Consider the following 14,290-nt stretch of genomic DNA (forward strand, 5'->3'; position numbering starts at 1 on the left):
GGCCTGTCACCGGGAGCCCCCTCTGCACACCGGCCCTGTGGCTTTTCTCATCCTGTGGTGGCCTGGACCAACCCCAGGTCCATGGAGGCCAAGGTCCGAGGGTGGGAGGCTGAGTGGAAACATAGGTGCTGACGCCCAGGAGAACGAGGCCAGGCCTGACTCTATCACTAGTTTGCTACTTGACTGTAAAATGGGGCCAATCATGCCCACTTGACAAGGGTGGTGTGAGGGTCCACTGAGATGGGCGGCTGCGGGGGGGACCCTTCACCTGCAGCCTGGGCCAGCACCTCTGCTAACCACCCCCAGGCAGGGCATGTGAGTGATGTCTGGACACAGGAAAGAGCCTCAAAGCTTGAAGACAAAAAGCCCGAAATCCTAACTAAGTCCCCCCAACTCGGGTGGAACCAGGGTGGGGAGGAAAGGCTGTTCTTTGCCCGTGAGCAGGTCCTTGGCTCTCACCTTCCACAGAGATGTCCTGGATGGCGAACCTGAGGATGATGGTCCAGATCATTCCCAGGGTCATCTTTGCGTTGCCGTCCACAATCTCTGCACACGGGGAAAGGGGGCAGAGGGCAAGAAGGTTGTTAAAACCAGAGTGGGACTCCCCAGGCGGCCCCCGGCCCTGTCCAGAGATTAACTCCAATCATCTGAAAGAGCTGCCTAGGCCTGTCCTCCACCACCTTCACTGGGAGAAGATGTCCCCTGAGCACTCCGGGAAGTGCTGTCCCTAAAGCCTTCTGCTGCCGGGCACCTTCGGGCTTCCATCCCCGTGTATTCTCGGCCACACAGGCCTCTTCCTCTCTGGGCAGCTCATTCTCTTGACCCAGCTCAACGGACCGCTCCCCGCTGAGCCTCGTCCCAGGTGTTGGGCCTCCGTTTCCAGGACCCACCACACCTTATGGGCATGTCTCTTGAGAGTCTGCCCACTTCCTTCCAATCCCACTGCCGCCACCTTCGTCCGAGCCACCGTCGTCTCCCTCAGATCCTCACGTGCTGCCTCCTCCATCCCCACTACGATCCACCCCACGCAGCAGGCACGGTGGTCACTGGAACAGGTGCACTGGATTTGTGTCGGTCGCCTGCTTTGTGTTCTGGAGTCTGGCTTACAAGGCCTGTCCTGCGTGACTCCCACCTCCCTCCTCAGCATTCTCCAGCTCCGTCCTCTCAACAAGCCAGCTCTCTCTTGTTTTAAGGATCTCACACCTTCTGGCCCGCCACAAAGCGCACGCTTCGACCCTTTCCTCACATGGCCGGTCCTTCCCAGCCTGTAAGGCTCTGCTTATATGTCACCTCCCCAGAATGGCTTCCCTGACCGTCCCGGTGCCTCTCTCCCCAGCACCCTGCTCTTCCCCTCACACACTGATATGTGCTGGTTTGTCTACTTGTTCACTGTCTGCCTTCATGATCACCTCTGCACCCCCAGCACCTGGACCCGGCCCTTGAGAAAGACACGGTGCTGCAGGAAGGGGAGAGTGGGTAGCACAAGGTCCAGCTGATAAGTGCGTGCTTTTTTAACTAACCGAAAACCAGCCTCTCTCCCAAACTTCTGGGAGTGAAAGAGAAGGGTTTGGACCACAAGTTCTTCAGCTTCAGCAACTTAAGAGAAAAACCACTTCTGCAACGCCCAGGCACCGTGTGTCTGCAGCCAGGTGAGGGAGGTGCATGCAAGCGGCCTCTTCCTGGGGCCCATGGGCCCAATGCGCCTTTGGCGGTCCTCTCAGGCCTGCCACCCCCACGCCTCTCACACACCGGATGCAGGAGAGAGGATGCGGAGAATGGAGGGGACACTTCAAGAGAGCTTGCTCACCGGCCTCGAGAACAGAAAACTCTAGGTGGGCTTGATCTGGGAAGGAGGCATGATGGTCCCCCAGAGGGTGGGGCCCAGCCTTCCCCGAGGACATGCTCGCTAGGAAAGGGTGGGTGCTCTTTTAGCCACTGGAGAGGCTCCCCACAGCGAAGCCATGGGCTGACGGCCGAGGGCAGCTCTCGGCTTGAGGGTTTCAGGAGAGGAGATATGCGTAGCTGGCCGCCTGGAAGCAGGGGAAGGACACGTCTGTCCAGCTCTCTCCCAGGGCTAAGAACCACCACGGCCGGAAACGAGGCCGAGCCTTCCCAGCGTGGGGTGAGGGCGGTGATTCATTCAGGAAGTCTACGCTGCGTTCCTCCCGAGGGCCAGGCACCCCAAAGCCGGGGACGGACACAAGCTGGAGAGGAGGCCGCAGCGCCCATACCCAGCCGCTGCCATGAGCAAGCTGGTCATGGAGGACTCAGAGAGTCCCTGTGAGGGGAGGAAGATGGCCGCTCTCATGACACATCCACCAGCTGCTTCTTGGACCTGCAGCTGTGCCTCCGACTTCCAACCCCTCTCACAACCCCCACGAGGAAGCCATGTTCCTGCAACTGCCTAGATGGTGTGGAGGGACAGGGAGCTGGGGGCGGGTGGGGACTGGGGTGCTCAGGTATCCCAAAGCCCTCAGAACGGCTCCAGTCGGCTGTCCTCCAGAGGCCCGACGGCCACGGGGATTGGGAGTGAAGCAGCTTGGGCATGAACGGAAAACATTTTTAGACTGAGTTTTTCTCCAGATGAAAACTGATGACTGCCACGGGTCTCTCCTCTAACCCCTTCTGTATTTACAGGCTAGCATCTGAGCAAAATAAATGCAGCTGTGAGAAGCAGAAGGCTGGAGGGGAGCCAGGAGGAAAGATCCATGCAAGAACAGAAAATCTCAGGGTCGGATTGAGTTCAGGGTTTTGATTTTTTTTTTTTTAAGCAAACACCAACCACCTCAACCGTGGCATACGAGGCTTGGCAGCCCTCCCTGGAGAGGTCCCGGGTTGGGGCAGAGCCTTGGAACGCGGGATGTGCATTCTGGCCTGGAGTCTTGGCCAAATTCTCGGAGCCCTGTCATTAGCGGCAATTAGTTTTCTTTGTTTTTCTAAAAGCTGGGACAACATGGATATGGGGGTGTAGGAAACCCTGCTCTGATTAATGACCAGAACTGGGAGGCCAGGCTGATGGGGAGCTTCTGGGCTCTGTCAGGCCTCGCCTGGTCTCCAAAGGCGTCTGTGAGACAAGAGCCTGCACTGGAGGGAGGGCACGCTGCTGCTCTAGGGAGGGCTCGGAGACAAGGGTCACAGTTCCAGGTACCCGCACGGGGCGCAGAGGATCCCGGGTATTCTGTCAAGAGGCCACACTCTCCCAAGCTGTGCAGCCAGCAAAGTCTGCTCACTGACCTTTGGGCTTACACTCCCTGCCCCAGAGCCCTGACACCGGGCCTCAAGCGCCCTCCCCTACTCTGAGCCCTCCTGCCTGCAGACACCAGACAGGGCCTAAGGGCGAAGGTGCTGCTGGCTCAGAGAGATGCCGTGTCACGTGTTGGTCTGTGTCCCTCAGGCCCGGCACCAGGAGGGCGAGTGAGGGTGTCCCGGGTCCAAGTCAAAGCCATTCCTCCCCCTGTGCCCCTCATGACCGGGTGAGCTGGATTTCCTGGTCTTGGGCTGGATTATCCTTTGGGGGAAGGGAGGGAGGTCTGTGGGCCCAGCATCACATCAAGGGCAGTCACTGTGGTCGCTGCTTGGTGTATCTGGGCTTTAGGCACCCCCAAGTGCTCTCTCTGTCACCAACACAACTTCTGTTCCCAAGGCAGAGGTCGGGCCCCATCTGAGCTCACCTTCCGCCCCAATGGAGACCAGCTTGACTCCTTTGCTGGCGATGAAGTCCAGTGCCTTGTTCACATTGTTGATTTTGTGCACTCTCATCTTGCCCCGCTCCGGCTTAGGTAACCGCTCCCCTGAGGGCCAAACACCGAGAAAGAGAGGGAGGGAGAGGAGCTTCAGGGCCCCCGCTGCTCCCCAGAACAGGCCCATGCCGGCGCAGTGCTGCTGCAGCTGGTAAAGGCCTCGCTCTTCCCTGAGCAGCAATGGGACGGCGGGGTGGGTAGCATCCCGTGGGCACCCGCAGGAGGGGGCCTCACCTGAAATGACCTCCAGGAGGAGCATGAGCTTGAGTCCGTCTCGGAAGTCCTCGTCGATGTTCTCGATCTGCGTGCCGGCCTTCCTCAGGTGGGAGTTGCACCAGGCTGTGAAGGTCTGGGGAAGCAGAGGAGAGCGTGGCTTGGAGGGTCGGCGTGTTCGTCAGGGCTCTCCAGCAAAAGGGCCGGGTCACAGCCCTGACCCTGCGACAGCACGGCTGCCACTGGGCCCTTGCTCAGGGCCAGGTCCTGGGCCCCACCTTTTATCAACAATGACACTGCTTCTGGTCTTTACAGCGACCCAGGCAGGTGGATCTGAGGACACTGAGGCTCAGGGCAGTTACCAGACTACCACTTGGTCAGCCAGGTGACGAGTGGCAGAGCGTGGACTGGAAGCCACGTCGGCCAGCCTCAGAGCAAGTGCTGGCCCCACCACACCCTGAGTGGGTCCACTGCACGCATCGGGCAAAGGTGCTGACGGAACCAGGTCCTGAGCACGGAAACAAGAAGCAGGGGTCCAGCTCCCGCGGACACGTTCTTCTGGACAGACACACCAGCCCTCCATCCCCCTGAGCGGGCAGAGCAGACCACAGGTCCCCACGGCCCTGGCTCCCTTCCACCTGCCCCTCCCCTCAGGTAGGAGCAGCAATTTCCCCATCACTGGCACAGAGATGACTTGGGACAGGAAAGCAGTTGGAAAACAAGCCTCCTGTAAATTCAAGGTTTGCTCAAGTCAGTCTCTCTTCGAACTACCAGTAGCCCAGTGGCAACACCTCCCCCAAAGGCCGGGCGCACAGATCCTCCGAGCCTTGTGGCACCCCTACATATGCTGTTTCCCTAGAGGCCAGACACCCTCTATTCCCTGGAGAACATCCCACGCCCCACCCTTCCACATCTTAAGATCCAGTGTATCTCAGAGGGGGCTGGAAGGCAAGTGGGAGGCAGGCACCCACCCCCACCAGGGTTAGGCAACCACATCTAAGGAGGAACTGCCGGAGGATCACAGGGCACGCGGGTGCTGGAAGGCGAAGGGGCCTTTTCAGGTGGAGAGGCCCGACGATAAGAAGCCCAAACCCCAAACCAGAGCACAGAATGCCCGAGTAGTAACCACCACTCAGCCCCCTGCTGGCTGGGGCGTGTTATCAGACTTCAGCGCCAGGGGTGCACGTCACATCAGTTGAGGTGCATGTGCCCAGATGCCTTCTGGGGAGACAGGCCCCTGCAGCAAGATCTGGGAAAAACCCCACGCCTGTTTCTCACGGGAGTCCCCCCGCTCTGCCCTCGTCAATCTGCAGGGCCCAGCGTGGAGGTGGGCCGACAGCCAGGAACGCGCAAGAGCCCATGTGCACCCGGGTACCGGCAGAGGCCATGTGGGGCTGAGGGGCTTCCAAGGAGCCTCTGGCCAAGGACCATGTGTTTTGACAACTGTCACCAGCCCTGCTCATTCAGAGACTCAACACAAGGCCCCTCCCAGACAAAGAAGCCGCCTGATTAATACGCTGCACCACAGGTACAAGGTTTCCTTCCAAACCCGAAGCGGGGGGAGGGCTGCGAACGGGCAGGGCACCCCGCCCGCCTCCCGCCAACACGAAGAAGAGTTCTTCCACCTCGGAGACGGACACCCACGTGAAGCTGTCTCCTCAGCGACGGGCACCTTTACCCCGCTTCCGCCTCGCCTCAGCCTGCACCCACCCATCCCACAAAATCAGTCCCAAGTGCGGCTCCTCTGGACGCCCCCACTGACCTGCTTGCCCCACCCCGATTCTGACTCGGACGCCCCCTCCTCGTGCAGATCTATCACAGCACCATTCTCTCTGCTTCTGCCTCCCCACAAGCATGAGCTACTTTGGGCTCTGGCCAGGAGCAGGTTCTCAGCAAGGCATCCGCCTTCCCTACCTCGCTTCCCACGCTCCTTCCCCTCTGCAGCTCTCAATTCAGACAGACCAGGGCTACACCACTCATGTGAGCAGGTTACCCAACCTTCCTAATGTCAGCTTCTTCATCTGCAACCTGGCGATGAAGACACCACCTGGGTCACGGTCAGTGTGAGGGTTCGAAGCGGCAATGCCTGTAGAGCACACGGCAGGTGCTCATAAGCGGCAGCTCTCCGCACAGCCCGTGCTTCCCAGGATCTCCTCCTCTCTCGACACCTGGCCCGCCTCTTCCACTGAGTGCCTTCTCCGTCCCCTGCCTGCCCCCGCCACCGCGCTCAACCCTTGGCATCTCTCTGACAGCATTCTCCAGTCATTTGGGGTCTTATTGCATGTGTGCGTGCTCCCAGGGATTAAGTCTCACATCACACATGCATTTAGAATGCCCAGGGCTTCCCTGGTGGCGCAGTGGTTGAGAGTCCGCCTGCTGGTGCAGGGGACACGGGTTCGTGCCCCGGTCCGGGAAGATCCCACATGCCGCGGAGCGGCTGGGCCCGTGAGCCATGGCCGCTGAGCCTGTGCGTCCGGAGCCTGTGCTCCGCAATGGGAGAGGCCACAACAGTGAGAGGCCCGTGTACCGCCAAAAAATAAAATAAATAAATAGAATGCCCAAAGCACAGCAGCCTCGGTGGTGGGCAGCGGGCGGGCGGGGAACTCAGCCACCCTGTAAAGCAGAGGGCAGCAGCAGGCCAGGCTGGGGCAGGAAGTGGCAGGGGATGCTGGGCCTCTGCTAAGGCATGTGCCTGAAAGATGCTGCGGGGCAGCAAAGTGGCCCATTACGTCCCGTGGCCGAGGATGCAAGAGGGCAGTTCCCAGAGGGCAGGCGTCCCTGGTGCTGCGCTGCTGCTGGGCTGAGATCTAGGTGCCTGGGCTGCAGGCAGAGGTGGGCACGTGTCTGAAAGGCAACCCTCTCCGCCTCGGCCTGCCTGGGTTACACCTGGGGTAACCCTTCAGGGTTAGAATGCCAGCCCCTCGGCTTACTTCTGTGTTTCCAACCAAGTGACTTGGCCTACTTCCACCTCAGCTTCCTTCTCTGTAGGATGGACTTATCAGAATCTACCTCCTGTATTTGCTGTAGGGCTAAATGGGGGGGAATGCTTTAAAACATCTGGCACAGAGCTTGGCATCAAGAGCCAGATGGACTGAGCATGCGCACACATGCAAACACAGCCACCCCGGCTGCTTCCCACTCCATTCCCAGGAAGGATGGATGAGAGCCCGTCTCTCTGCAAAGGCCCTTACCCCACGGCCATGGGTGGAGTGGTAACAAGATACAGCAGACCCTCACTCCAACCTGTGGAGGCTCTGAACGAACCTCGCCTCATTGGGTTCAGGCAGTCTGTCCTCAGAAGGTCACGGCACCGTCCACCCTGCAAACATGAGTCCCATCTCTGCACCTTTGCTCATCTTCTCTGGGCAGGAAACAAGAGCTCTGACTTGGGGCTCACACAGACCTGGATTCCAATCTTGCCTCGGCCACTGAGGCCACCTGCCGGCGGGGTAACCTCGGGCAAGCAATGAGCCTCAGGTTCCTTGTTGGTGAAATGGAGGCAATGATCTCCCCTCTTAAATGAGGATTAAATAAAACAATGCAAGTAAATCACTTATGACTGTGCCTGGCACAGATTAAGTACTCAGTGTTATACAAATCTCAGGGAAAGGACTATTTTTAAATAAATGGTAACTCTGCCCTGTACTTCTGTCTCCCTGGCTGGAAGCAGGCAGAGGCCCAAGCAGAATACAGAGCAGGTGCTTAGGGGAGAATATCCACTGGCCTGGCCTCGGCAGTGAGGAAAAGCCTGTGGATATTCTCCTGAACCTGACACACGATGGGAACCCCGCCGACAGGCCTCTCATCCCCACTCCATGGCCTGCGTGGCCCTGTTTTCTCCTCTTGGAAGACGAGGAGCATCTACTGACACCGGAGGCTCGCCGAGTCCTGGGCTCGGGGCTCGGGGAGCGGGAGTCACGAGGCCCTCCTCGGGAACGAGCCCACCGTGCGCAGCCACTGCTCCACGCGGCATGACTGGTGAGTAGGAGCTGGAGTTCCAACGGGACATGAAAAATTCATAGCTTCTTCTACTTGGCTACAAAAATAACATTCTGCTTACTCACTCCCTCTCCCTACCCAGTTTAGACTGAGATGTGTGGGGTGGGTAGTGTGGAGGGTGGCTGCTATAGATGGACGTCTCGTGGGCCCACTGTACCCCCTCCACCATGCAGATTTGTCAGAGCACGAGCTATAGGGCCCGACTGCCCGAGCGTGGCAGGCCCCACGGGCTCCGCGATGCCCAGGTCCCTGTGGGGCGGGACATATCCACTCCCACGACAAGGGAGGATTTGCTACATGCCGAGCCAGGGCCAGGCCTGGTGCTGAATCCACAGCAGTGAGCAAAAACAGACCCAGGCTGCACTCTGAGGAGCTCCCCCTCTGATGAGGAAGAGGACGGATCTCATTAACCAAGCAACTACTCAACTACAGAAGAGACACCCTTAGGAAAAGTGGTAACAGTAACAACCACAGCAGATACTTCTACAAGCTAACTATGTGTCGGGCACTGTTCTAGGCACTTCGTCAGATGTTAACATCTCTCATCCACAAAGCTACTTTGTGAGGTAGTTGCTATTTCTGGCCCATTTTACAGATGAGGGAACCGAGGGTCTGACAGGTGACATGACTTGCCCGCAGGTAGTCACGCACCTGGAAAGTTGTGGAGCTAGATTTAAAGCCAGGTACTCTGGCTCCAGCAGCCACACTCTGAGGTATCAACCTGCATTTGTCCTCTTCCCTCCCACTCCCAGAGAGGGAGCTGAAGAGAGCGTTTAGGATGCCAGGGAACAGCTCCTGATCTACTGGCCGGAAGGACATGGGCAAGTTTCCCTATGGAGAATGAGTAAGATGAAAATAAGGGAGACTTTCCAGATAATGCGAACAGCATGTGCAAAGGCCCTGTGGCAGCGAGAACAGAGCCCGGCTGGAGAGAGGAAGGAAGGGAGTGAGGGAGAGCAGGCTGTGTCATGAGGCTGGCAGGGCCACCCTCATGGGGCTGCTGCTGTGTGGGGATTGACCCAAAGGGGGCAAGGGTCAATGTGTGATGACCGGGGAAAAAAAGAGGGTAAAGGGCCTCTACGAGAAACTTGGCAGGAGGAGGAAGGCAGAGGAGCCGTGTTGGAAATGCTGACAGTTGTAACCAAGCAAGGCAAACTCAAGGTTTCAATTTCATTTGGGAGGGTCCGGAGCTACTGGCCCTCTGTGGGAGAAGGGAAAGGCAAAAAGCATCTCAAGCTCATCTGGGTTTTATTGTCAAGGTCATTTTCCAGGGGCAGTACTGATTCTGAGTGGTGGCCGTGTCCCCAGCACCTCACCTAAGAGGCGCTCGATGCAATCACCAGGCTGACAAATCCTGACTTGGAGGCCCGATTAGGCACTGGGCATGGGAGGAAGCAAAACAGACCCAGAATTTACATTCTGATGGCGGCGGGGGTGGGGTGGCCAGTAAATGCTAATTGCTAGTTCTTACCATTTACACACAGCAAGTGTTTAAAACCTCCAACCCCATGGTCACGTGAGATATTATCATCTCCATTTTACAGATGAGGAAACTAAGGCAGGGAAAAGTTAAGTGACTTGCCCAAGGTCACACAGCTATTAACACAAATATGGGGCGGCCACTCATTCCTCTGAGGGGAATGCTACCTACGGGCCTGGCAAAGCAGAGCCCGCAGAACCTAGTCAAGAAGGGCCCCGCCCAGCCTCAGTCCCCAAACTGGAGCTGAGCTCACAAAGCGAGGCAGGCAGGGCTGTTTCCCTAAAAGCCTGCCTGCCTCTTAAAGGGTGGCCTGAGCCCAGTGTGGGAGGCCAATGCTGGCCGTGCTGCTCCAGGCCTGGCCCTGCCATCCTGTGAAGGGAGCTTGCACCCAGCCCTTGACCTATCCAGGGAGGAGGGAAGGATGTGGACTCGTCTGCCTTTGAGAACACACGTGAAAAAAAACCCACAGAGAATAGCCTTCAAAACTTGCCTCTGCACACTGGCAGCCTGTTTAAGATTCTTTTCTGGTTGTTAAAATAGCACAGGGTGTAGGGGGGAGGCGGGGTGGAAGAAGAGAGGACAAGCTTGTTGGTTTGTTTGGGATCCAGTCACCACTCCCTGTGCTGAGGCCCGAAGCCCATGCACTGGGGAAGGCAAACCTCAGAGGACACCGCCCCCCCCAGCTGTTTCTGCTTTGTCACTGTGTGTTGGGGGAGGGGGAGAAGGCCTAGCATCACTGGTCATAAAGTCCTTCCTGTGTCACAGGGACCCCTCCCCGTTGCCAGGATGTGGGGTGGCTGTGTGAATGAATGATGCATATTGTTCGGGAGGTGAACTAAACAACCAGGAATGTGGCAGCAGTGGGCTTTAATGAGCTATCATCGATGACTCCCTCCCCCAACCCAAAGAGGTAAACCCTCTTGATTCTGGGGCAGTCACCAAGGAAGAAACAAACATTCGAAAGACATGGGGCAACCCAGTGGTATTCCAGCGGGCAGACTGATGCCAAGGGCAAGAAGGAAGGATCCTGGTGGGATGCGGCTAACCCAGCTGAAAAAACTTTCCTTCCCTTTTCTTCTTACCGACTACGTGTCACAAAACATGTTCTTAGTACTGAAGGGGGTGGCGTGGAGGGAAATGTCAGTTGGAAGCTGGAATTCCACTAAACCCCGACTGAAGGGAGTCTTTTGCAAAGTCAGTTTGGACCTAGAAATGGGCTCACCTGCGACCTCAGGCTGGGGCAAGCGTGCTGGCTCTGATTATTAGCACTGGCGAAGGAGAGCTCCTGGACCAGGGTTGGGGGCTGCGCTATTTCTACCCGCCAGCAGATGCTCACATGTGGATTCCATTGACTCCACACTGGACAAGACTGTAGGAAAAACTGTTCGCTGTCTCGTGCTGCACCCCCCGCCTTCCGCTGTGTATACCGCCCACCCCCTTAGCAGAACATCACAGGCCAGCAGCCTGACCCAGAAGGACCAGCTGCATATCTTTGCCGGAGGACCAGGGCTGGCTGGAAGAACTGCAAACTCCCCCAGGGCACTCGGAGGCAAGGCAGGGTTCCCTAGGGAGCTGGGAGTTTTCAAACCTCATCTCTGCAATACCGTGTTGGGTTTGCCGCTCCGCTGGGGCGTTGGCTGCTTTGAGGGGGAGGGCGCCATCCTGCCTCCTGAACTCCCACCTTGCCTGGTGTGGCCTCTGACGCTGCTCATGGTTCCTGCTTCCACAGGACCTCAGGAAGGGTGTCCGGGGCTTGGACACAGGGGAGGGACAGCTATTTATTCCTAGGGTAGGCACCCACCCTTCTTATCACCCATCTGCCAGCTACTGCCAGGCTTCAGGCAAGGCCTGGCCCCAGTGGGGCATCTTCTCAGTTCCTGAAAGCAGAGACTGCTCCCCTGGCCCCTGGGCTTCATCACCAACTATAAAGGTGCTTTCAGGATCCGATGGCTAAGCCTTCCGGAATCTGGGTTACCAGCGGCCCAGGCAAACAGGCGATTGCCCTGGCAACATCTGCATGGATCCATCCAGGAAGTCTGTGAAGCCTCTGGAGCGGTTTTGAGATTATACATGTGAGTGCTATTTTGAAGATCCACTGCCTTTACCAGATTCTGAAGATAAAAACCAGGGACCAGGCTGAGAGAAGAGAAAATGATCCGGTCACGATGACATGACCACAATTTAGATGGGTGCAGCAACATGGGACTCAGATAGCCCTGCCAGCATGGGTCATCGGGGCCAGTGGTTCAGCAGCACAAGGACACATTAGCTGCCCGTTCAGGAACCAACTCCATATCCAGCCAGGGACAGAGCAGGCGTGCTGTGTGTGCCTGCCCCATGACAAGAGAACCTAATTTGAAAGCAATTACAGGGAAATATGGAATGCTTCTTTCTTATGTCCTGGCCTGCTGTTGCCTTATTCGGAGTTTTCTCGGCCTACATGAAAAAGCTGACTTCCCAGTCGGAGGAGAGGTATAAATACCGCAGAGTGGAGTAGAGAGCATTCCAAAGGTCCTGCGTGTCCATCCAGAAACCAGCTCTTTCCCCCACGACCCCTCCCAGTAGCCAACATTCCTGCGTCAGCCAATCTCCTGCGAGGCACCAGAAAACGTGTATGTTATTGCTGCAACAGGCTGATTCTGGAGTGTAGTCCCTTCCTCCTGAGAAACGCTGGTCTAAGACTTTCTTCTAGCTCTTTACAGCCTGCTTAGTTCTCATCACTCAGGGTTTCCCTCATGCCATCATCCCAGGGTGCCTTCCCTGACCCTGCTATCTTCACCATGCTGTCACTTCCCTCTGCTTTGTTTTATTCACTGCACTTACTGCTATCAGAAATGAGGTTCTCTGTCCATAACCAGTCTCCCTCCCATGTGTAACATAAACTCTATGAGAGCAGGGTCCTATTTGCTGCAGGACCCACTGCCTGGAACGGTGCGCCTTGCACATAGTAGGTGCTCAGTAAATCCTAGAATGAATGGAACAGGGTTGGTGCTTCTCATGGCCAGCCATTTAGGACTTCTCATGGTTTCCAATCCCATTTTATACTGGTGAGGGTCCCTACTTAGGGATAAGTCTATTTTGCTTTCAGGAGTTCACAGAAATAATCCTAGAGCTGTAGACGTTCAAAAAACAAGCCAGGGAAGACAATGCCCTCGGCGTGCCATTCCAGTGGAAGAGAGGAGCCCTCAGCAGCCCTCTTCGCTCAGGCATCTGAGGCCACTGGACTTGCAGAGACCCTGGTTCATGGGGTTCGGGTCTGGGCCTAGACAGGGGCGGAGCAGTAGGTGGGCTAGAAGGAGACAGTTTGAGGAGCTGACAGACATGTCAAGCCATCAATCTGCCAGGGTCTACAAGGGTGAGGAGAGGACAACATGGCACAGTGCTCCAGAGCAAGGGCTCTCGAGTCTGAACAAACGTGGGTCCGAATCCTCACTCTGCCACGCATTGTGTGTGGCTGCAGAAAATGAACTTCCCCTCTCTAAGCTTCAAGTTCCTCCCCTGTAAAATGAGGGTAACAGACATGACGGGTGTGGGCACTCAACAGGATAACACAGAAGAAGCACGGCACACAGCCTGGCAGACAGTGAGCACTCAACAGAGGTTCTAGTCATTACTATATTATTCCTGTTCCGGAAGGTGCCGTCGTTGGTAGCAGCGCTGCAGTTGTTGAAGCCACACCTCCACCCTAGGATTCGCCAAGTTGACGGGCTGCTTTCTGGTGGCTGACATAAAGCGGTCTTCCCCCAAACCTCCCTTCCCCTTTGCCTGGCCTCTTGACTACCAAATGAGTAAAGGAATATAATGATAAGATCCGGTCCTTCCTGCTTCCAGAGATCCTTCAAATCCTGGCTTTACAACAGAATTACCCAGGCACTTTTCTGGTTCATTTGCATTTTCTCTCTCTAATATTTACTGCTTTAAGCCATTAAGCTTTGAAAAGGCAATTTGTTATGCAGCAGTAGATAACTAATACAACATAGAAGTAGAGTAGCTGGATCACAGGCGTGCATGTACTCTTTTTAATCATGTTCATAGTTTGGAAAATCAAATTTTTAATTGAATTATAATTCACATACCATAGAATTCACCCCTTTAAAATATAAACATCAGTGAGTTTTAGCATGAGATTGAAAAACTATCACCACTATCTGATTCCAGAAAATTTTCATCACCCCAGAACTGTCAGCAGTAACTCCCCATTTCTCCTCCTCCTCCCCGCCAAACCAGCCCATGACAACCACTAATCTACTTTCTGTCTCTATGAATTCGCCTAATCTGGACACTTCATATGATTGGAATCATACAATATGTGGCCTTTTCTGTCTGGCTTCTTTCATTCAGCATGTTTTCAAGGTTCATCCACAGTGTAGTACATTCCTTTTAGACTGAAGACTCCATTGTATGGACATACCACATTTTGCTTATCCATTCATAAGTTGATGGACATTTGGGTTATTTCTACCTTTGCTATTATATATATCTGCTATTATGAGTAATGCTGCTACAAACATTTAAGCACAAATTTTTGTGTAGATATATATTTCTAGTTCTCTTAGGGATATACCCAGAAGTGTAATTGCTGGGTCATATGGTAAGTCTATGTTTAATCATTTGAGGAACTGCCAGACTGCTTTCCAAACAGGCTGCACCACTTTACATTCCCACCAGCAATGTATGATAATTCCAATTTCTCCACATCCTTGCTAACACTTGTTATTATCTGGCTTTTTGATTATAGTCACCCTAGTGATTGTGAGGTGGTACCTCATTGTGGTTTTGATTTGCATTTCCCTAATGACAAATGATATTGGGCATCTTTTCATGTACCATTTTCTAATTGTATATCTTCTTTGGAGAA

The 14,290-nt window shown here is 55.4% G+C and overlaps 1 protein-coding gene across 7 annotated transcripts in view; it reads right to left on the reverse strand.

Annotated features, from left to right (window-relative positions):
• The window catches only part of ACTN4 (actinin alpha 4), a 72,729-nt gene that overhangs the window by 24,552 nt on the left and 33,887 nt on the right, over positions 1–14,290 (reverse strand). For 6 of the 7 annotated variants that reach the window (XM_022585731.3, XM_089902885.1, XM_022585728.3 and 3 more), the window contains exons 2-4: positions 3,975–4,089; positions 3,672–3,791; positions 460–546 (exon numbers count right to left, since the gene is read on the reverse strand). In XM_022585731.3, the coding sequence (XP_022441439.1) occupies positions 460–546; positions 3,672–3,791; positions 3,975–4,089 (322 nt within the window). Of the gene's footprint in view, positions 1–459; positions 547–3,671; positions 4,090–14,290 lie in introns of all 7 variants that reach the window. The other variant, XM_089902884.1, reaches the window with a different exon arrangement.

The sequence above is a fragment of the Delphinapterus leucas genome, chromosome 20, assembly GCF_059928025.1.
Source record: "Delphinapterus leucas isolate spDelLeu-1000000601 "Yukka" chromosome 20, BTC_Dleu_Yukka2, whole genome shotgun sequence".
NCBI lineage: Eukaryota > Metazoa > Chordata > Mammalia > Artiodactyla > Monodontidae > Delphinapterus > Delphinapterus leucas.